We start from the raw sequence: 24,569 nt of genomic DNA, 5'->3' as shown, positions 1-24,569 counted from the left end.
TGTTTATATTAACATTAGATCTTTTTAAACAGAGAATCACTAAATAAAATAGGAATGTTCTCTGAAACATATGAGAATAGGATGTAAAGACTTTAAAGGTCATCAAATTTCTCTTCACACAAAGAAAATATCCCACATCTACTGTAGCTATATCCATTGCATGTAAACTTAAATGCAAACGAAATTAAAATCCAAGCATAATGCATGCAAACGTTCAAAACGTTATATAGGCGCTGCACCAAAATATTGATGCACTACTTATTAATAAGTACATTAAAAGGATCAACCTGGTTTAAAGCTGGGTAACCTTTTTAAAACCAGCATCACCCAGCAAACTCCTGGCACAACCTGCTTCATGTAGATGTTACACTGATAATCACAGGTATCAGCACAGGGCAGCAGACAACTTTGCAGAAAGAATCAACCTGCGGGTTGAGTTTTCAGCTACTCGAACTCCCCTAATACTCCCATTCATGTTGATGTGGCCTGTGCAAATGCAAAGGATAGTCTGGTTATGTTGAACATCCATGCTTTTTAAAATGAAGATTACTAAGGCGCAGTCCACAAATGAAATGAGCAGCTACACTCTGTATTGTTCTGTAGTCTGTGTGTACGTGGCAGTTTGTGTGCAGTGACACGAAATAAAATGATAATTGACTGGCTTGTTTCAAGCCATAACACTTCATTATTTCTCACTTCCTCCACAGCTCAGTCCAGGTACTGGTACAGGAATACAAATGAGCAAATGAGTAACTAAGTGAGCTGATGTTTACTGGGGAGGTGATATAAACAATACCAATGCCGATTAATGACAAAGAATCTAATCAGGAACTTCACAAAGCCTGGTGACCTTTCCAGGCAACACTGAACCTCGGCATCTGAAGGTCTGACGGCTCACTTACTGTGCCTTGCTCTCCGTGACATCCAACGGCAACAAAAAAGGAGTTATCTGCAAGCAGGCCGATTAGTGCATCTGATTAGTGCAGATTAAGCAGGCTAAATGCATTTTCAGTCAGCATGCTAAATTCTAATCCTATAAAACCACTACATGTAAGAATGAACACAACTAATCATAAATTCACAACTAAACAAAATTTTTATTCACCCCTTTATTTATTACTTATAGTACCTTATGAATAAATTATGCTTGACAACTTGACCCTTAAGTACTCTTACCCTCTTAAATACTGTGTACCATTAAGTGTAAAGTTTTGGAGATAAAGTTTATTAATCTCCAGTGGAAAATATTGATAATTAATGAGGGTAAATGAATGCAAAAATGAAAGAAATCTTGGAATCTTAAAGTAACTGAATCAGAAATATACAGTACAATTTATATATTACAAGCGCTAAATTAATGTCTTAGACAAAACCTAATAAGCAAGCTAATGTGAATGTCCTTTTGGGAGGAGGCCATGTGGCGTGTTCCTCGTGTGTTCCAGTGCACAAGGCTCCTTTAAGAACTTCTCCGTTGTTGCTTGGCGACCGCTCAGAAATGACATGGTTCTGAGACATTGCCAGAGGATTTCTAAGCCGGCATTGGTGTACATCCTGTTTCATTTTCCCTGCTGTGTCATATGTTGTACATCTCAAAATTTTAGGAAAAAGGCATCGACATCAAACATAAAGCAATAATGAATATTAATTCCATTCTTGCAAATATACTAAATAATTAAAATACACTCGTACAATTCTTACAGGAATTACAGGAGTATTTGGACCCAGACAACTGCCAAATACTGCTACTGCCAAATCCCTTTGTTCAACATGCACAGATTACAGTTCATGTACAGTAATTTTTTGTCATTTTCGCACATCTAGGATAAACCCAGTAGATCACTTCCAAGACTTAAAGGCAAACACTGTAGATTTATTGATGAATTCACAGCTATACGTAACAGCTTAACAGCTTGCTTGTAATACTTCATTCCCAAGATCAAAACAAATAACCTTCTAAATTCTCCTTTCCATTTGCCATTAACCCTCACTGATCACCAGAAACCAGGGGGAGATCTGCTATGGGACACGTGTGTCACAAATGGGGAATACCGACATTCTCCTTTCATACATCCTCATCCTACACTGAAAAGGAGGGTAGCATCTATGTCTCTGTACATGCCCAGGAAGGGATTACCTCATCTCTGAGCTCACCACTGGGAAAAAGCACTGCCTAACCTCATAAATTATGGGCTCATTCAGGACAGTAAATTCTGGGCACTAGTCCGGTGTTCATTTAGCTGGAGAATGAGGTGGGCTTCCGTGGAGTGGGCTGAGGTATACCTACCACTCTTATGGAAGCCATGGAAAGTCTCCATGGTGCATTATAATGTATCTGACATGCATTATAGTGATGGGAATTTAAACAAATATGCTATGGGAAATCAATAAGATGGCCGTACAAAGAAAAGACACATAAGATGAACTAGGAACATGGATGCAGATAAAAGGTAGTTATGGGTCAACATGTGTATTTGAAAATGCTAACCAAGTGGTTCAATTATCTATAATGGAGACGACTGAAATATCTCGTTCATGTAATGAGCAAATTAAATAAACTTTCTATTTTGGAAAACACCGCTTGCATTACAGAGAATGTCTGGGAAGCTAAAGCCTTTGTTAGAGGTTCAGGGATACTAATGAACCAACCAGGGGCCAAGGAATCCCATTTCCATGGTAACTGGATCTTTCCTGAAAGTGCAGGATATGAGTGAATCACAGAGCATGCTTCTGACACTGATGCATACAGACAGAAGTCATTGTAACTGTGTGGTTAGAACTTAATCCCCCAGCAGCTGGTGCTGACTGGATTATCTCATTACAAGTAGAATTTAGTACACATTTAAGGCAAATTAAGCACAAAAGCCAATTTCAATTTGCAGTTAGTCAAAATGACGTCAACACAATGTCTTGAGACCAGCACAGATTTGGGTATGGACAGTAGGAATAATATTGTGGTAGTTCCCCGTGCCTTTAGGGGGCATGGGGGTTGGGGCTGATTTTGTCCCTGAATACAAACCTACAAGACTTGAAACTACTTGTCCTGTCAGCGTCTAGATTAAATTCTGATTAAAGAACTCTTGAATTTCTGATTAACAAAGTGCTGTCCATTTGATATTTGATCTATGATAAATTATGATATGTTGAATTGATACACAGCAGGAAATTAAACAGGAAATTAATATACATGAATTGATACACAGCGTAAGAACTTCACAGTTAAATTAAATTTGAGGATTCTGTCAACAATCATTTACTTAACTCATGTGCTTTTAGTTCAAAAATCAATTTACAGAATCAATTCTTCCAAAATCAATGCAACTAATATGTCCTTTTTCATTCCATGGAAAGGTGAAAGATGAACACAGATTTGCTGATTTCGAAAGAATAGAGAACAGCAATGATTTTTTTTTTTTTCATAAATTATTTATAGAACCTAACCATTGTTCTTTGGAGTTATATTTGACCTGATTGATGATGTATTAATTCACTATTGCACAGCAGCCATATGGATGAGAAAAGCCCTACCCTTTAAATAACAACATTAATCCCGTAATTTTCATTTGCCACAATACATAGGAATTTGCTTTTAAGGTGTTTGCTACTTTTGTCTTAACTGTAACAAACTTCACCTGTTAAACCAAAGCAAAAAGGGCTCCCAGTCATTCCAGCATTATGACAGTGAGTCCTAGGAGTGGGACGTGATGTATTTTTAGGAAAAGTCTTTAACTTGAATTAATCCAGTAAATATCATCAGAATATGCAAGTTCTGCCTACACTATACACACTGGCCAAGAGTACCTACACCTTAAGAGAACGGGGTATAAATATACAAATTCAGTATCAAGCGTGTTTTATATTCATTAATTATTAAGAGCATAGTGGAAAACAACCAGCAGAAAACAAACATGCAGTAAAAACATTTTCAAGGTGTTGACACATGCATCTGTGCCAAAGCAATTTTCCTATAATTCACAGCATGTCTCATGAATGCTGGAGTAGTAATAGTTGTTTCTTATAGTCATCTCTTTCACACATGTAAACATAATGGAGTATTGTATTCCTTGGAGTACTATTTATTATAAGAAGACTGTTCTTTGCCATTACTCATTAATGTAATAAAGATAATCACAGATGGCACTGGATGTACACAACTTGCTAACTGTGTGTTATTAACTATTTATTCTCTAAAAAATTATCCTGAGGCGATGCAGTACTAGATTACAGATAAAGGCGCAGCAGCTAAGAAAAACATGAAGTCTACTTTAGACCATTGTTTGATATCTTTTATATAAACCCACCTCTGCCTGATCCATCCATCCATTTTCCAAACCACTTATCCTACTGGGTCGCGGGGGGTCCGGAGCCAATCCCGGAAGCAATGGGGATGAGGCAGGGAACAACCCAGGATGGGGGGCCAGCCCATCGCAGGGCACACTCACACACCATTCACTCACATATGCACAACTATGGGCAATTTAGCAACTCCAATTAGCCTCAGCATGTTTTTGGACTGCGGGGGGAAACCGGAGTACCCGGAGGAAACCCCACGATGACATGGGGAGAACATGCAAACTCCACACACATGTAACCCAGGCGGAGACTCTAACCCAGGTCCCAGAGGTATGAGGCAACAGTGCTAACCACTGCACCACCATGCCGCCCCGTCTTGTTTTAATCATAATACAAAAAGCAGGGGAAATATTCGGGTGAATGTCAGGGTAAATTTGAAATATAAAACTTGGAGCAGGGAGAATTATTTAAAATATTTTCTGAAAGGATTCATCCCTTACCTTTATGTCCAGACTATTGCAGTTAAGGCTCATGCCACACTCATCAGCAATCTCAGTGATTTCAGATAGGTCTTCATCCTCAAACTCATCCAGACTGATGTCATGGGTCAGCCTGGAAGAGAGTAAAATCAGTGGTCATGTTTCCAAGACAGTGTGTAAAGGCTCAGGAGCACGTCAGACTGTTTTACTTTTATACAGTGGATATACTTTAAAATAAGCTCACACGTCTGTTAAAATGGCAGGTTTTTGTGAAGAAAAATAAATGAGACCATGATAAATTGTTTCAAAACTTTTCCCACATTTACTTGACCTATGACCTATACAATTCAATTGCTCAACAAACAAATCTGTTAGAGGGGAAATATTAAAAAAATAAATAAACATACAATGAGCTTTGCGTAAGTGTGCATATCCTTAAAATAATACTTTGTTCAAGCACCTTTTAATTTAATTATAGTATTCAGGCTTTTGGGGGGCAAACTGGCATCAATTAAAGTGACTCTGATTAACTCCAAATACTCGGCTGCCCCAGGAGGATTTTACTGACATTTACTCCGTTGCATCCTACAGCAAAAGCCACAGAGCTTACAAAGCATCCAAAGGGATCTGAATGGTATCAGTCAGAAGAAGGGTGCAAAAAATTTCCACAGCATTAGATAAATCATGGAACACTGAAGACAGTCAGCAAGAAGTGGAGAAAACATGGGACAACAGTGACGTTACCAAGAACTGGACGTCCATCCAAAATTGATGAAAAGACAAGATGGAAAACTGGTCAGGGAGGCTGCCAAGAGGCCTACAGCAACACTGAAGGAGCTGCAGGAATTTCTGGCAAGTGATGGTTGTGTACTGCATGTGACAACAATCTCCCGTATTCTCCATATGTCTGCACTATTGGGTAGGGAAACCGTTTGTGACAAAGAAAAACATTCAGGCCCAGCTAAATTTTGTAAAATAAAAAAAAAAAAAACAATTCTTCCAAAATAAGATACTGTCCTAAGTCTCAGATACTGCAGCAAAATTCAAGTCTCCCAAAAACATGTGGGAAAATGTGTTATGGTCTGATGAAAACAAGGTTGAACTTTCTGGACACAATTCCAAAAGGTATGTTTGGTGCAAAAACAACACTGTGGGCAGCAGTAGACTATACCCATGGTGAAGCATGGCAGCGGTAGCATCACGCTTTGGGGTTGTTCTCTTTTGAACTGGGGCTTTAGTCAGGAGACCCCAAGCGTTCATCCAAATCAACAAAAGAATGGCTTCATCAGAAGAAAATTAAAGTTTTGCAATGGTCCAGCCAGAGCCCAGACCTAATCCAATTGAAAATCTGTGGCATGACCTGAATAGGGCTCTGCACAAGAGATGCTCACAATCTGACAGATTTGGAGTGCTGTTGCAAGGAAGAGTGGGCAAATATTGCAAAATCAAGATCAGGCATGCTGATAGTCTCTTATCCAAAAAGTTTGAATGCTTCAACAAAGTATTAATTTAAGGGTGCGCACACTTATACAACCAGATTATTGTACGTTTTTAATTTTTTATTTTCCCCCTAACAGATTTGTTTGGTTTTCAATTGAATTGTACAGATTATACTGTAAGTCAAATAAAGGTGCCAAAAATTTTGAAATGATTTACAGTATTGTGGCCTCATTTTTTTACATCACAAAAACCCGTCATTTTAACAGGGGTGTGTAGTCCTTTTATATTTACTGTAAATATAGAGGAGAAGTGCCTAACATAGGAGAACAGATTCTGTCTCTCAAAGCAGTATTTATACCGATATTGGAGTTATGTTGCAATTTCATTCTTAAGCACATTCTCAGAGATGTGCTGCTTAAAGCTGTAACTATTGTCCTGCTGAAGTGGAACCAATACAGCGTAAAGTATTTCTGTACATCAACATGATTTATAAATCTATTGTTTCTGGCTGCATGATCACATTTACGATTGTGCCAATTAGCTGCAAATATGTGTCGTATGTGGAGAAAAGTATCAGGAATAGACAAACCTGGAAGAGTATTTGTGTACAGAGCAGGGCAAAACTCCACCCACATTTAATATTTACTCAAGCACATTATGTTTCTTTATGTTCTATTCTCAAGGATACGAATGAACCTGTAACTAGCAGCAAATAGCATAGACTAATTTCATTCCTACCTAACTCCTGGATACTAATTACTCCAATTTGTACTTGCAGATTTTCCATCACAGAAGCATTCCTAATCAAAGTTACCATTGATCAGGGCTGCCATTTACTCCTGCCTCATCAGATCGAAAGAACATGTAAAACACAGTACAGAGCAATTTTCAAGCACGCATATCAGATAAACATTAATTGTGTTCATTTTCATTACAATCACTGTCAATACACAAGAACTGCCAAATGGAAAGAGAGCTACGTACAAAATAGTGTCTTTCTACATTTAAATGGCCTTAGAAAAAAATATATACTGTGAGAAAAGAAAAACAATTTGAGGCTTGAGCATAGAAAAGCCAGAGAGTGTATAACATAATACACCTTCCATGCCGATTTATAATGTTGGGTGTTACAACTCTAACACTGAAACATTATGACACACATACAGTAATGAACCTGAAATTACGATACTCAGCTTTGTCAGGTACTGCTGACAAAGCTGAGCATCCACTGATGAGTAAAAATTCCTGAGAGCTATGCAAAATTCCTCTCAGTTTATTCACAAAAAAAAATACAGAGGCAATCTTAACATTTTTCTTATAGATGCTTATTATCAGCTTAGATTGCTCCATGAACTGATATCGTTTTAGCAAAAATATCTTCTTCCTGGCTGTAATGTTAGACAAAAGTCACTATTCGGGGGTTTGGCTGAGCTGCCACATCCCTTGCGTTAGTGAAAAAGTGAAAGGAAATGGCTTTTTGGGTCACTAGAGCTGGGAGCACTGGGTAGAACGGCCAGGACCTGCAAGGGGTAACCAGACACATTAGGAAAGCTTTGAGGGGACCAGAACATTCTGACTTCCTGGGTTAGTGACCAAGAAACCTTTAATATCATCATACTTCCATATTATGAAATTTTGTTGACATCTCTTCCTAGTGCATACATAAGAGGCGAATTTCCCGAATGTCAAGGAGAAGCCTGACACGTCCTTCGACCGTGTGCCGTAGTGAACTGAACTCGTGACCAGGGGACACTGGGCAAGGCTTATAAAAAGATGAAAACTGGACAGCAGCCAATATCCAAGGAATCCTTTAGCTGTGACCCCACAACAGGGGCTGTACTCTATGTGAGCTGAAACCCATTCATTAAACCCATTAATTAATCTATTAATTAACGAACTAAATCGGTTAATCAATCAATAAATTCCTGTGGTTGTTAACGCTCCTGAAAAGTCAGAGAGACTGAGAAAGCCAGCGGTACCCCTCCACAGAAGCAGAAGTGACATTCCATCCATCTACGACGGTAGATGGCAGGGGGACCCCCTGGATGCCAATCCATTGCAGGGCAGATAGGCGCACATACAGTACTCACACTATCATACAATATAGTGAATATGGAGAGACCATTTAGCCTTTAACTGCATGTTTATGGACTATGGGAGTAAAGTGGAGTACTCAGAAGAAGCCTATGCTCCATGGGGAGCATCACTTAGTGGAAGCCAAAGGAAAGGTGAAAGCAGACGACATTTGACCCTGTTAATGTGATAAGTGTCTACTGTTATGTCCTGGGAAATGATGGTTATAGTGCAGAAGAAAATAAATAAAATACATATACAAAGGAATACAAGTAACCACCTAATTGATGGGGAAAGATTCTGCAAACTGGCATATACTGTAGGTGGAATGTGCATTAAATCAGTAAGTATAATTTCACAACTAGAACTCAGAGGATTCAGGTAAAAACACATTTATTAACTTTCACATTTGCAGTTAATCTATCCAATACCTCTAGAAATTGTATAGGTTGGTGAGAGGGCGGAGCAGGTGACTGAATTGTCCAGGGAATTCAATGCTGTCGTTTCGACAGCCTCCCTTTCTAGTAAAAAAAAAAAAAATGTTTGCAAACATGTATCACAGAACATTCTTATGTGACAATTTTCCACAATACTGAAGTTATAGCTAATTAGAACTTTTTAATATTGGTGGTCTTTTCCTTTTTTTAGATTGTGTTAGATTATGTTTAGATTGTGTACATTAAACAAAAGTCACCACAATAAGTTGAACAGATCTGTACCCTGGTTTCCCCCGTATAACCGGTCAGTGCATACCGAGTTATCTTAATAGCTCTCCTGAGGATCTTGAAAGCAATATTCTGTGAGGTCATTACGGGAATTCGATCCCATGGAGAAGAATTATAAGTCAGTGTGGAACACTGACCAAGAGAAGAGCTTTGGGCAATAACGGAAGAGCAGAGGTCACTCTTCCACCAGTTGGCTGGTTGACAGTGAGGCTTGAAACCTAGTTGCCGCCTTTAAGTTCTGGGCCCTTTTCAGCAAAGACAGATTAGAGGTTCAAATTAAAATTTCTTTCATACAACAAAAGGCAATGAGTTGTTCTGTCCATGTCAGGTGTTTCCCCAAAAAGAGCATCAATGTAGCCATCAATAGTACAAAGATTCTGAAAGATGCAGAAATGCAACCCCACTACATGCATGAGAATCTCTCAAATGACTCAGCAATTTAAGTCAAAATGCCATTTTAAAATCCCTAAACAAGGAAGACACGTTTCCTGTAATTACTGAAACAGAAAAAAAACCTTGATTCCAGTTACTGTACATGTCACATAGGAACAGAACTAGGAACTGGAATTAAATAAAAGACCCAAGAGTGCAACATGATGTCCTGACAATTTTGACGAGGTGCAGGATAGGAATATTAGGTATTAATAATTTAGTACGTCCAGATGCAATGACACTGAACTCCACCATGGAAACAAGCAATGTTTCTCTCTATTACCATGAAACAGGAACAGCGTGTATGGATATATCTTAGAGCACATGTGAATGCCTTTTTTCTGGAGTTTCTTTCAAAAACACATTCGGAAAACACTTTTGTCTGATTAGCTGTGACTGCAATGCACAACTTACATAAAACAAGATTCGAAAGGCACTGATATCACTCACAGTCCCCCCCCCCCCAATGAGATTTAATAATAGGCTACACTGGAGCACATTATTTTTTAGCATGATAAACATGTTACCAAAACCATAAACTTCTAAACAGATTACTTCGATGCCTAATTATTGAAATATCATAATTACACCACCATGGTGGAACTTTACTTTTATAAGCAATCTGTTGTTCTGTAGTGGCCAAAACACTCATATATAATATTCATATATGCTTCCCGTGTCAGCTTAATATACTAGCTAACTTCTAGTTTTCAGATGCAGCCTTCCACTTGTAGACAAACTGAAAAGCTGGTGTTTTTCTCCCCAATCTGTTTACATTTAGCGGCATAACTGAGTTGCATAGCCTGCATAAACCACTGCTCACACCTATAAAACTTCCAACACAACAGTACAGTATTTTGCTAACATTTACAACTCTTGCATTCATCCCCAGTGCACTGAAATACATACCCGTCACGAGAGAGGTAATCATGATTCAGTAACTTTTAGTATAAACCTCGTATTTTTTTCTCATTTTCAAGGGCATTGCTCCCTAGCAGAGCTGTAGTGAGCTGCAAGCCATCAGCAATCCCGACACATGCACACAAACTCACGCGTGCTCACTCATACACACACACACACACACACACACACACACACACACACACACACACAAGTCACAACAGCACAACACTGCTCTAAACAAAAAACCACAAACTTGGCTGATGTGTTTCCTACCATTTCTCCCACTGATCCTCCATCCAGCTCTCTCCTTCCTTGTCTGACTCCATGATGACACTAAGCGGCATACGCTCGGCGGCTCGTGAAGGAGACTGGATAAATTTATCAGGCTATTATGGAGCTAGCCTGCATCCTGAGTGCCATTCGCGTTTCCTGGATCTCCCGGTCCACAAAGCAGCAGTGAGCAGACTGCAGACTAAATTTGTTATTATATAACGTATCTCACTCTACTCCACTGTCTACTCTGTCTTTTTTATTTACGTTGTCCCAGGACCATCAGAATTACCACCCACTGAAGGGGAAAATGCTACCCTGTACAGAAAAAAATGCTAAATGCACAGCTTGAACGTTAGCTGAAGACACTTCACTAAAAAGCTTGCCTCCTCAATTATTAATGGTGGATTGATCCAGCTCAGGTTGCCCTCTTGGTCTGTCAGTGCCCTCCTGGAAAAACAGAACCCAGGATCCGCTTGATCAATGACAACCGCAGAGGGATGAGTCTCCTCATCGTCACTGAGGAAGCCTGCGAGGTCAGCACCATGTGCAGTCATATGCCTTCTCCATCTTCCACATACGCCGCCGTTCTGATGGGGATCCTCCTAACCACTCCCTGCACTTATCCAAGGTTAGTACGTGGACAAAGGGGACAGAAGAATCGCATACCTATTTTTAGTGCTCTGCCTTTGAGTTATAAAGTCGAGCATGAGAGTGGAAGGACATGCAGGACAGACGGGTTATTTCAGCAAGACCCAGCACTTGAGTGGAGATGCTCCTTGATTTAAAAGAATCGTGCCTGTCAACATGCAAGGACAGGAAAACCATGACAAATTATTCTGCAATGACATTCACGGGTTCATACGTAATACAATGAAACAATAAAACAATAGAGACAAACCTAAAAGATCAATGACAGAATCTCTACTCAATATAATTTCATACAGTACATTTCCATTCATCAAAGAATGCTCAAATATTTAAACCAATTTAGATTTCACCACTAACTCTCTGTGCTCCGTATTTGCTACTCGAAGATGAACCCACAATACAGCACAAAATATACTTGCCCCTATGTAGCCTGTGACATATATAAAATAGAGAATTACCCAAAAATATGTCACCTGAATGTCTCCAAAGGTGAATCCAACGAACATTCAGATATTAAAATGCTTCTAAAGTCATTGACTTCTAGAACATCAGTAAAAGGTACATTACCTATATAAATGTTTTACTTTCTTTGAGTTATTTTTATATAAAATATTGTGGTTTAAGAATGTGTTCATGTCATTTTGTAGTTTCACGAAACTAGCTGCCTTACAGAGGGTCTGATTAATTTCACAGAGCATTTTACTGGGTAAATCTGGGAACAGCACAGCCACTTGCTCTCTGCTCTCAGCCTTACTGGGCGAGAAGCCTGCAGGTGGGTGGTAGCCACTACAGCCCGGCCATAAGGCTTCCCTTGAAATACCAAATAATCCTCTCTGACACTCATTCCAAGGACAGAAAGAGAAAGCAGGTTTCCGAGACAGAATGTGGTCACCATGGGGTCATGACTTTACAGAAAAAACTGTAGAGAAAACAATGAGAAAATGCCTCATCTCTGTAGTGCAGAACAAATAATAGTGAGAATGCTAAAATGCTCTCTCCAAGTGTAGCCAATTAAAAGCTGCAAGTATACGATCACATAACCGGGACAGGGTCACTGCATGGGTCCAGAGTCTGTCTCATGCAGTACAGGGTCCAAAAGCACGGGGACATCCTGGATCTAATGCCAGTTTTTCTAAATAAAAACATTTTCGAAACAAACCAATGGACATCTGATATTTTTCCATAAAATTCCTTTATAATTATACATAAAATTATGCAAAAAGTGTTATATCACACAAAAAGGACTGTAGCATATCCATATAGCTTGCAAGCAAATATAAAAACAGCGGCTCAGTGACACAGTGATAAAGGTAAGTTAGCTGAGTGTATGTTTGTGTGCTCTGCAATGCACTGGCAACCCTTGTGCCCTATGCTAAATGGGATAGACTTGGTCCCCTCCCTGTAGGGTGACCAGATAATCCATGTCAACGAGGGTACTTTGAGCTACTTCAGGTTTTACAAACTACTTAAAACTGAACGGCTCCTGTGCTTGTTCAGGAGCATATAGTTCTGTTTTTCTTGTGTTTTTTTCCTTCATCCAGCTGTTTCACATTACCCCCCGCGACCCAGTAGGATAAGCGGTTTGGAAAATGGATGGATGGATGGATGGATGTTTCACATTATCATTAATGACACATGTATGATTATAGGAGACTGACCAATCAGCACACAGCAAGAATTCAGCGCTTAAGTGAAATACAGGTCCTTTTATTGAAATAGTAGTTTACAAATCCTGTTTTAGGTCAAAGTGTCCTGCCTGACATGGATTATCCAGTCCCCCATACCTCCCTGCGGTCCTGATCAGGATGAATGGTTGGAAAATAGACCGAACAAGGACGACCCCTGGTGATAAGAAGTAAAACTGCAGCTGAAATCTATGATTTAAGACCTCGCATAGACAACACAGCCCGCATTCTGGAAGAAGCTCCCTGTACTGTATGACGGACAATGCTACAATGTCACTGCCAGGCACTGCGGCGCATATGCTGACACCCAAACAAGTCCGGAAGCCTTTTCCTGCCTTATTTCTGCCTTTAAAGAGTGAATGAGAAATAAGGCCAAGAGCAGGATGGCAGCATGTCTGCAAAATAACTGGAGTACATAGTGAGCTAAGCTAACAGCATATTACAGTAATATATTGTTTACATTGTCTCAAGCATGTCATATACACTAAATGTTTTAAACTACAGATGGCACTGATCCAATACTCACTATTGGAAAAAAATATCAGATTGGTACCAGTATAGGCCTATCAGATAAGAAAAAATTATATACTGCCATCAGTACTTTAAACCCACAACCCCGCATGGAATGAGGTCATTTTGAAAATTCCGACACTTGTTTCAGATAAGAACAGTGACTGGATGTGACTGGAAAGACAAACTTCAGTAACGAATAATGGCCAATAATACATGTCCCATACTCACTATGACCTCACTGTGAAACGATCTGCTCTCCTCTCTGCCAGCTGTGCTGCCTGTACCACATGCAGACGCGAGGAGATGGCAGGTCCGACTCCAGGTCAATCTGCACCCAACGCCTTTGTTCAGGAGGTCTATCATAATGCCAGCTGAGAGCTATAGCAACTGCTGCTAAAAGTGAATGAACGTTGAACAACCAACACTGAACACACACACCAAAGACAGTAACAGTGGAGTGTATTTCTGTAAATACAGAAAGAGAGCAGAAAATGAGAGGGTCTTATTATCTACAGTAGTCTGTTGTCCTGATATTCTGAACCCCTCTGGGTGTGGATCGGCCATTAGGTGCCACCCCACTGGTCGGATGAAAATTAAGGCCAAAAAGCTCTTGTTCCAGTAAACCCCCCCCTCTCCCCGCCCTGTGGCACAGAAGGACGGAAGCAGCAGAGCAATGCAGGACACATGGCAACAGCGTGAGCTGCTGCCTGCCCCCACTACGTCTCAGTGAGACTTGGATGGAAGCTGTCCCAGCAGAGCGAGTCTGCCATCGCCATGGAGACCAGTGTTGGGACACGCCCTTCACCATGCACTCCGGAGAACACCTCACCATGAAGACAGCAGAGACTAGCTGCTGTTGCCCCATGGGAGGAGTGATCTGACTGTATGAAACACGGTGAGTGAACAATGGGAAGGCAAACTGCAAAGGAAACAATGGATAGAAACAGAGCCATAGCCTTAAGACGGGCAAGGACAAAGGGCTAGGCTTGAAACTGTGTTCTTGCATCTTTTTGACTGCTACTTTATTACTACAGCAAATCAACACTCTCCAGACAGTCCCATCATCTACTCTGCCCATCTAATCCGCATTCCTCACACACTCACCACCTTGTAGTTGATGAAGTCAGCAGCTTTCAGAAAGGCTATGATATTCATACAGGACAATGCCCCTTCCCATGCATCAAAGTATTCCATAGACTGGCCAAGAAAGACTTTAAAGGTGATTGAATTATGACCTTGCAGCCCCTTCATCGCCTGACTAAACAGTCATAGAGAACTACTGGGCCTTACTGAAGTGTGAGATTTACCAAGATGGCAAGCAGCACACTTGGCATTAGGTACCTCAGCTGATACATGATGCAATCATACAGGCTCCTGATGGTTATAGAGAAGAAAGGTGGCTATACAGAACATTAATCTAGGTAAATTGTTTGTTATTCCTTATATGGATTGAATACCTAAATCTGTTTTAATTATTTGTGCTAATGGTGAAGAGAGAAAAATCCACTTAGTTTCTGACTGCCTAATAATTGTGCATACTGATAATAATTTTTTTTTTTGTTTGTGACCAACTAATGTAACATTTTGTCTTTAAGTACATTTTTGGGCAAAAGAAATCTTCGACTCAGGTGAGTCAGAGAGAGATGATGGCCACGACGACAGTTGAGGGGCAGCTTCCAGCAAATTCGGTGAGATCGTTATTGAATAACCCTTTTGCGAAAAGGACGATGGTGGAAAAAATCCACATTAAGGAGCTGGGACCCGACAAGCCCGAAATAAATATCACCCAGCCAACTAAGGAGATTAAATTATTAGTTTTTGCCTTTCAGTTCTGAATTTGCTGCCCAACTGTCATTGCATTTAATTTTGGATCTGAATAAGTGTACTTTTTATGCAGACTTTTATTTCATATTTTTGTGAAGTGGGTAAATACAGTAATAATAAGAAATAGGTTGATCCTGTTCATAAAAATAAGCCATTAAGCATCTCATCCTTCTCTTTGCACTGTTGCTTACATTCTGGTATGATTTGTCTCAGAATATGCAGATCTTCTGCATATTATCATGCTGACAAGATCAAGTGTCTGAGCCTGCTCTTCTCTTTGCTATCACTAGATGGTGTTGCTTCAGTTTTGGTGCAATTTCTCTCAAAATTCAATCAGATCCAATGCTTCACCCTTACAACATGTCTGCAAACACTGAAAAAGATCTGTCAAATACTTTATGACTTATCAGATTCACAGTGTCAAATGTCTGCTTTCCCCACTTCCATTTGCAGCCACTAACCGGTGTTGCTTCAGTTTTCAGGTAATCTGTCTCAAAATGCAATTAATTCCACTTTAGCACCTATACAAATCTTCTGCAAAGTTTGAAAAAGATCCATCAAACGATTTTTGAGTTATCACCTTACACACAGAAGATGTGCTGACCATATGTATTCCCCAAAGTCCAAGGAACACAGTTATCTGTGAGTTCATAGACACAACACCAGAAAACCATGTTCAGGCTAGGCATCATTCAGAGAAAAAAAACTGTTCTTTTACTATATAAATGGCATTTTCTTCTGAGAGACTGAATAAGGTAATTAAAAATGTCTGGCAAGATAAGCTGTAATAGCTGTGTCATGCCTGCTTACTGGAAAACAGCCTGGCTGTCTGTGCACTGCCTATGTATGACTGCATTTAAGCTCGCCTGCCCAAGCCTCAGGCAGTGAAGCTGGCGCATTTGTGAGGTTGCATGTAATTTGTTATGATGCTCTGACAGCCTTTTGGTGCCTTTAGTGGCTGCTCTTCAGTGTGCTTACACTGCATTATCCCAGGATTCTGGCCATGCACAATCCAGATAAAAAACTAGCCAGCATGCTTTTTTCTCCCTCACTAATCATTTACTCCACATTCCCAAACAAAATACATTAGGAGCTATGATGTACAGTCATGTGTCGCATAACGTTTTGGTCGGACGGAAGACATATACGATAGTGAGATTATAATACTTGATAATGATAATGTTACTGGTTTGAGTATTTACTATACTCTACTTTCTATTGTTATTTTACAGCGTACCCTTATTATATAAAACGTTTAACGTAAAGCAGTGTGCTGTGTTACGCATAGTGTGTAAGTCGATATTTGCACAATGACAAAATCGCGTAACGATGCATTTCTCAGATTCCTGTCGTTAAGTGATGTTGGATTGTACTATATTATATAATATTATATTATAATTGCAGCTGTTTTGAAATGAAAAATGTAGTCAGCATGGGATAAGAAAAGGGCTGTAGATGGCTGTCTGTAGTGTGAGTGTCCTGCGATGGTCTGGCATCCCACCTAACATGCTTCCCGTCGTGTGCCATGTGCTGCCTGAAATAAGTTCCAGTGGTTAGAAGATGGATGGAAAAAAAACAAATTAGAATTAAGCATTAAGTATAATTCTGTAAAATCCTTTCATATCCTTGTGTGAGAATAAATAAAAGCATCAAGTGATGAAGTATGGGATATTTACAAATATACATCAGCAATGTGCTTGCCAGCAGTTTTGTGGGATTTGACCTCGCATGATAACACAATGGCTAGGAAACCCCTTTAACACCAGAAAAGAGGTAAGGTTACAGGCCTGACCTAAGTGGCCATTAGCAGGCCCAGCTGAGGTTTCCATCAGTTAAGCCCCTGACCCACCAAGCTCAATCGCCTGCATTACCTCATGACATTACAACCACTTTTGTTTTGATAATTGCCCAGCGACCCACAAGTCCCTCACAACCAGAGACATGACAGCCCTACTGTTCTAAATCCCGTTTCCAAAAAAGTTGGGACTCTGTAAAATTTACATAAAAACAGAATTCAATGACCTACAAATCACATAAATCCATATCTAACTGAAAAAAGAACACAGACAAAATATCAAATGTTGCAACTGAGAAATGTTATAGTTTTATGACAAATATATGCTCAATTTGAATTTGCAGCAACACATTTTATAAAGGGTGGGACAGGGGCATGTATACCATTGTGCTGCATCACCTCTTCTTCTTAAAAACACTCTGCAAGTGTTTTGGAACTGAGGAGAGCAGTTGCTGGAGTTTTGAAAGTGAAATGTTGTCCCATTCTTGCCTGATATAGGATTTAAGCTGCTCAACAGTTCAGGCTCTCCTTTGTTGTATTTTTCTTTCATGATGCGGCAAATGTTTTCAGTGGGTGACAGATCTGCTGTGTAGGCAGGCCAGTCCAGCACCCAAACTCTTATACTGTGGAGCCATGCTATTGTCATACACACAGAATGCGGTATGACATTGTGTTACTGAAATATACAAGGTCTATTCTGAAAAAGATGTTATCTGGATGGCCAGCTGAGCGTAAAGATTCAGTCACTCAACTGGTTGGTTGAAACAAAATCTTTGTCTGGATTTTTACTTTCTGAACCTGAAATCTCCACCTCTGAGAAAAACTCTCAATAAAAGAAAAAAGATTTAGGTGAATTTATTACATTTGACAATAAATACACATTTCATCATTGTCAAGGGTGTGAGACACAAAGTCACTTCAGTATACACACATACCGGTACATTTCTCATAGGCATCTAAAACACAAACACACAAACATGAACATAGGTTTGTAGTTATATCTTTGTGGGGACTCTCCATTCATATCTATGGGGAAAACTCTAACCCCAACATGAAGAGGTTAACCCCAACCCAGCCCTAACCATAACTATAAGTAAACAAACAAAATACGAGACTTTTTGCATTTTAACTTTTTTGACTGCATTCACAGATCTTAGTGAGTTCCTGAAAAATGGTCCCCACAATGTTAAAAAACGGGCTTTTATCACATTGTGGGGGACATTTGGTCCTCATAATGTAATACAAACTTAATCCACAGAGAGAACGAGAGAGAGAGAAAGAGAGACTGAAATGCTCTGATTATTAAGCTACTGAGGCTGGATTTCGCAAATGTACAGTATTGTCTTCCTGAACATGTTCCTGAACACATACATCTGCGTGGTCACCCTAATATTTAAAACCTGCTTCAGTGGGAAGTGGGTTCGGATATATTGAGGGAACATTCACCTCTGACATTCACAAGCCTAATTATTTTCACATCAGCGCACAGCAAACGGCATTCCAAGCCCTCCAAGAGCTGCACTCTCTGAAAATGACAATAATGTGATTTTCATGATGGCTGAGATACAGATGGATTGTAACATAATCCACGATTCTCCTTATACTGTTGGAATGGATTCCAGAACCCATCCATTAGCTATAACTGACCAATCAACAATTATTTACTGCAACATTCAAGCAATAAAAATTTAACTAATTATATGCTTTTATCAAAGTGGTCTTAATTGCATTGTTTACCTGAATTTCTAAAAAACCAAGGAGCAGATATTTTATGCTATCTGCTCATAGGAGATTGTGTAGTTTCCTTATAGAATGTACGCAGATGAAGGATTGGAGGAATATTTAACATTGCCTCTAAACATCATTCATTAAACACCTAAAGAATAGAATCCACTGTAAACATTGTACATTAATACCACAGTGTGTATTGTTCCAGTGTAAAAGGAGAATGATACTAGACTGGGGCTGAAAACTATAGCTACAACAGCTACTGCAGGCATCTGGTTATGGGGAATATGTGACATATTGTGACATATCTTTAACTATATGTGTCAATCTATGTTTAATTATGTGTCAATCTATTGTCAAATAAATACATCATTCAATTTATTATTGCAAAACTTTTTTAACTGTATATTTCACGCTTTACTGAAGACAGATTGAAAATAGAGATGCACTGATCCCATATTCAGATCAACATCGGCACCACCCTTATGAAAATTCACCATGGTTTCCTTTGGTTTTCATGCAGTTACCATAGTTTTACTATAGTACCTCATGGTACTTTGGTACTAACCATAGTACTACCGTGGCTTATCTATAGCACTTCATGGTAGCTGTGGTACTACTATGGTCTTAAAACGGATCCAGCAAAAGCCCATCCGGGCTTTTGTCTGGAAGTGTGGACTAGGGGCAGCCCACACCAAACCTAAATGGGCCCATTGCGGGCTATGATGAAAGTAATGATATTGCAAAACACTGTATTACAGGCACTTTTTTTTATTGTAGAATCTTCCGATAGATTGTACATTGGCTGTAGAATTTATAACTTTAAAATGATTTCATTCAACATTTCTTTCAACAGTGAACACACACACACAAAACATACTTTCACTTACCATGCAACATCATGTTATTTATTTTAGCAAGCAATCTTTAATCCTGAATATCTGTCTCTCCTTCTGTTCCTCTCTCTTATACACACAGAGTTGGACCCAGTGATTCCATCCCAGACAACTGAGAATGAGACCTGAATGCCTTGCATGTGATTTAATAAAAATATACACAGACTGAACGATTCTCCCGTTTTTATGGCTTTTCGTAGCTAGATGGAAGCATGAAGTAGGATTTTTAAGTACATTTGCTGTTACATTACAAATGGCCTACTATTTCTTTGATGTATGCATTATTGCACTACAGTTTTGTGAAACCACATTAATGGAGCTAGAGATTTAAATAAGAAAACCATGGTTTGTAAAAAGCATGGTTTGGAAAGACCATGGTAAAACAAAAACCATGGTTTATGACCAAGATTATACTAGGGTTTAACTGTAGCATGATAAAACCATAGTCATGGTTTCCATAGTTACCCAAAAAAACCATGAAAAACGGCAAAGCATCGTGAACCATGGTGACTTACTCATAGTAAAACCATGGTTAATTTTCGTAAGGGTCCGATCCACGTCCGATACTTACTTTTTAGTTCGATACTTAAACTATTTAGCTTTAGTTTTTAAAAATATAGTTTCTACTTCTCGTTAAATCAATTTGAACAATCAATCGCATGACAGCTTTTTCTCATTTTAGACATGTTTTTGCCGCATTCAAGCTGAACACTCACGCCGCTCCTCTTTTTGCCACTCAGTGTGATGTCATGCGCTTACCCTTTACAGCAGGAGGAGATGAGATGATGACAATTTGGAAGTAATTTACGTTTTTAATAACTAGTACTACAGCGATTTGCAGTTTTGTAAAAACAAAGTTTTGAGAGGAGAAAGCAGCGCTTAATGGAAAATCCCTCTAAACAAAGCGCACGCAATTGTGCGAGACAACACAAGTAATATGAAAAAAAGCAATGGATAATTTTGGAGTCGCTAGCTTGGGCTGCTTTGCGCACGCCCTGAAGCTTGTGATTTCAGATATTGGGGTAGTTTCAGCTTCTGTTCGGCGGATTTTAAGCAGACCTTGGGCTGCTTAGCAACACTGGTCTCATTCCTTTTGTGTACACAGAAGAAAGTGAGGTCTTTATGATTTCGTGGACAAAATGTAACTGGAGATTGTCTTTCTGTGGACAAAATAATGCTTTTTGTGGCACAGAATGTATTTTGTGCACGAAAATGAGCATTAGACACTTGGAGCCCATTTATTTCTGCTGCTAAATAACCAGCCCAGTTTTATGTCTGTGAGCTGTTGTGGAGTGTCTGGGTGATTCCATTGTATGGAAAAAAATAATTGCTATTTTCTTAAAAATGAAAGCAGCTGAAATCCAAATTTTTGAGGCACAAAACAGCACAAATGTAGTGCTAATCAAACATGCTGGCACACTGCTGGCTGACTGTAAATAAAAAACACGACAATAAAACATTCTTATATACAGTATATATATGGGATTATAATCAACAAAAACAGCATTTACCTATAAAAGTGTTTTAAACTCTTAGCTATTTGACTCATGGTACTTTTCCACAGATCCAAGAACGCAAACGGAGACTAGTAACAGTGTTGGTTTCACCTGGCATCGGTATTGCACTGCAGAAGGATTGGCTCAGTAAAGGTGCTGCTGGGTTTGGAAAGCGACAGCCTGCAGTTCACATCCTAGAGATGGTGGCAGTGGGAATTATCAAGCTTTCTGACTATGAAGCATGCCAGCAGTCCTGGTAAAGAAGAAGGATAGGTCAAGGCGATTTTGTGTAGACTTCCAGCATCTGAAGACTATGACCTGGAAGGACTCACACCAGCTTCCTCGATGATGCGCTGGATCATATCACTGTGATTGACGTGGTTCAGCTCCTTAGGCCTCTGAAGTAGCTACTGGCAGGTCATGCCTTTCGGGGTCTGGAAAGCCCCAGCCAGGCTGATGGAACAAGTACTGGCTCAAATCCCACACATCCAGTGTGTCATTTACCTGGACGATCAGTTCACCCACACTACTGATTTTGATGGAATACTCAACCTGCACATGGTCTTCAATGTCATCTGCAAAACTCGCTTGAGCCTTAACCACTGGAAATGCTCCCTCCTGCACTAAAAGATGGAGCTCCTGGGTCATGTAGTAAATGGTGAGGACATGGTGGTGCACCCAGGAAAGACTGCCAGGGTAAAGGTCTGGCTGACCCCGCAAAGTATTGTGGAGCTCTATAGTTTACTAGGTCTCACCTCGTACTGTTAGGGGTACGAGGCTTCATCAGCACCACTATGCTGTTCCACCAGCTCACCGAAAAGGGGTGGCCCTTTGAGTGGTATAAAGACTGTGCCACTGCCTTTAACCACCTAAGATCTGCACTCAAAGAGGCCCCAGTGCAGATTCTTCCAGCTGCATACCAAACACCCATTCCCTCACCTTCCTATGCTTACACACTCCCACTCCTATTAGCTTTGTTGCAGCCAGGACACCAAGCTGTTTGTCTGGAAATGCACCACTCAGAGGGACCAAGCTGCCAGCTCAGAAAGCCGCTGCAGACGTATCTGTTGCTAATGGAGAGGGTTGGGATGGACGTGCTGGGACCCATTTCCTGTAGTGACCCCAAGAACCACAACGTACTCATAGTTATGGATTACGCGGCTCCTATCCACAGTGCAGTGACCACAGCTCATGGAGGAGTTTTTCCTGATGTTTCAGCGTGCAGGAGGAGCTGCACAATGACTAGGGGTGAAACTGCATGGGTGAGGTGCAGATATTTGGCGAGGTCTGCAGTTATGCAAGAGGTTGGGTATTGTGAAGAACTGCACCACTCCCCTTCATCTGCAAAGTACCTGTGGTGCCTCAGGTAGCATCTAAGAGATGTACACAAGCCAACTCTGCAGCAGGATGCTCACTGCACACACTGACACAGGCAGCACTTTGGCAACAGGGACCCAGTTTAAGTGTACTAACTTATCCGCAAGAAGGGGCGGTCGCCCAAGGACAATCACTGGAGAATGGAGGGGGAGATCCTCCAGTGCCTCTCCGTTGTCGTTTATTACTTGTGGCTGCCTGAGCGACTTAAGGCTGAGGTGCTGCATGGGAACCGTCTGGCACTGTACTGCCCCTGGCCTGACCCCCCTGCAATGAGGACTGCAGCGTGCCAACCATAGTGGCAACACCAACCTCTGCAGCATTTGTCGGACTTTGTGGTCACTGGAGACGACTGACCCCTTAGGTGGGGCCAATTTGACGCCATGGGCTGGGTAGCAGAGACATAATCATTTACATATTGGCATGCCTTGTGCAACACTTAGGTTGTAATACCATCAATAAATTAATGTATGTATTTGAGTATGTTGCAAATAGTAAGTGCTGCAACATTGGGCTGTAATGTAGTGTTTTTGGTTTGGTGTGGCTGTGTAGTGGTTATGCTGAGTGCCCGTGTTGTGTCAGCTGTTAGCTGTCTCTAGCAGTGTTAATAAAGGCAAACGAAGGCAAACAAAGAGAGCGTGTCTGTTTTCCTTAAAGCATGACCCACAATGCAGACCTGGTTATGGCAGTTTTGATGCAATAAGCTATGAGATGAATGCAGATATTTTCTGTAAGTTGACCAGTGCCACGCAGCATTTGATTTCTTTTTAGATGTATTAATATGAAAGTTTTCTAACCACTATTCCGTAAACCGTATTTCGGTACCTCCTACTGCAAGGCATTTAAAACCACAGTAAACGTTTGCTTCACATATGTTGTCCCAACGTCTTTTTAAACTCAAAGGTACAATTATAGTAAAAGATTCAGGTACCTTAATATGCAGCATGCGTATCAAATTTCACTTTAAATCAAAACACAATATATAATTTCAGTAACCTTGTATTGAATCTTATTCTTACGTTTAGTTAATATTTATTTCAACATGCGGCTATTAATGAAAGGATATTGTTTCAGTGGGCTAATACGCTATTCAGCGTCTCCACCTAAGCGATCGGGCCAGGCTACGCCCTTCAATTTACATATGACAGAAAAGATGTCAACAAACAATGTTTCTCAATGGATTCGTTGCACCACTTAGGGTATTATTGTGTTTTCTTAATTAATCTCGTTTGCAATGAAGGGGCTGAATAAAAGCCGTAGGCTGCTGATCTCAGTGATATCAACAAGCATTTAGCATCGCAGCGCACGCTTACTACCTGAGCGCTTGATCCCTTTCCAGCTGTAATCTTTCCGCACCCGGCGACAGTGAATAAACGCTTCAGAGAAAGCCGCTTACTTGAAATGGGGAGGAGATACAATGTGCAAGCCACTGAAGGGAGATCCAGGTGATGCCGGTGTGCGTTTGTCTCTATCCGCCATTTGCACCCTTATTCATCCATGCATGCGTTACCTCTGAGACAGCAGTAAGCTGATACGGGCTGGGAGCCTGTGTGTGACTGGGGCGGGCGGCTGGATGGATGGATCACGAAACGACAAGCAAGCGGGAGCGCGTCCCTGATTTCCCCTAGTAATAGAAAAGCGGTTCTGCGTTTGAGTTCATTCATTTCACTTCAGCACCGATATTATTTTCATATTTAAACATATACACTTGTATAGATCATATAAACGTTCGTATGAAATTCATGAGCTTAGTCTGCAGTGAACCTCGGTGTTCTTCAAATTAACTACTCTTATTTAACGTGTAAATGACATCATTGGACGCTTGTATTTATTTGGATGTACGGATAAAATTAATGTTTAATATTTCTAAATATTGACAACTTCGATAATTAAATGCTCATTTGCAGGGTTAGCATGTACCTACACGTTCATATTGCACGGCCGCATCATTATTAATTCACATTCCACTGACATGTGGTATGGAACTATCTCCAA

General features: G+C 40.2%; 1 protein-coding gene across 2 annotated transcripts in view; it reads right to left on the bottom strand.

The window, feature by feature from the left end:
- LOC125723479 (C-Jun-amino-terminal kinase-interacting protein 1-like) overlaps positions 1–24,109 on the bottom strand; it is a 41,969-nt gene extending 17,860 nt beyond the window's left edge. Inside the window, exons 1-2 of one of the 2 annotated variants that reach the window (XM_049000088.1) lie at positions 23,971–24,109; positions 4,791–4,902 (exon numbers count right to left, since the gene is read on the bottom strand). In XM_049000088.1, coding sequence (XP_048856045.1) covers positions 4,791–4,902; positions 23,971–24,053 — 195 coding nt within the window. In that variant the 5' untranslated portion in view covers positions 24,054–24,109. Of the gene's footprint in view, positions 1–4,790; positions 4,903–23,890; positions 23,932–23,970 lie in introns of those variants that run through there. The other variant, XM_049000089.1, reaches the window with a different exon arrangement.
- Positions 24,110–24,569: the final 460 nt, after the last annotated feature.

This window comes from Brienomyrus brachyistius, unplaced genomic scaffold (genome assembly GCF_023856365.1).
Source record: "Brienomyrus brachyistius isolate T26 unplaced genomic scaffold, BBRACH_0.4 scaffold49, whole genome shotgun sequence".
Taxonomy (NCBI): domain Eukaryota; kingdom Metazoa; phylum Chordata; class Actinopteri; order Osteoglossiformes; family Mormyridae; genus Brienomyrus; species Brienomyrus brachyistius.
The sequence above is the reverse complement of the archived record's forward strand: the minus strand, read 5'-3'. Positions and strand labels throughout refer to the sequence as shown.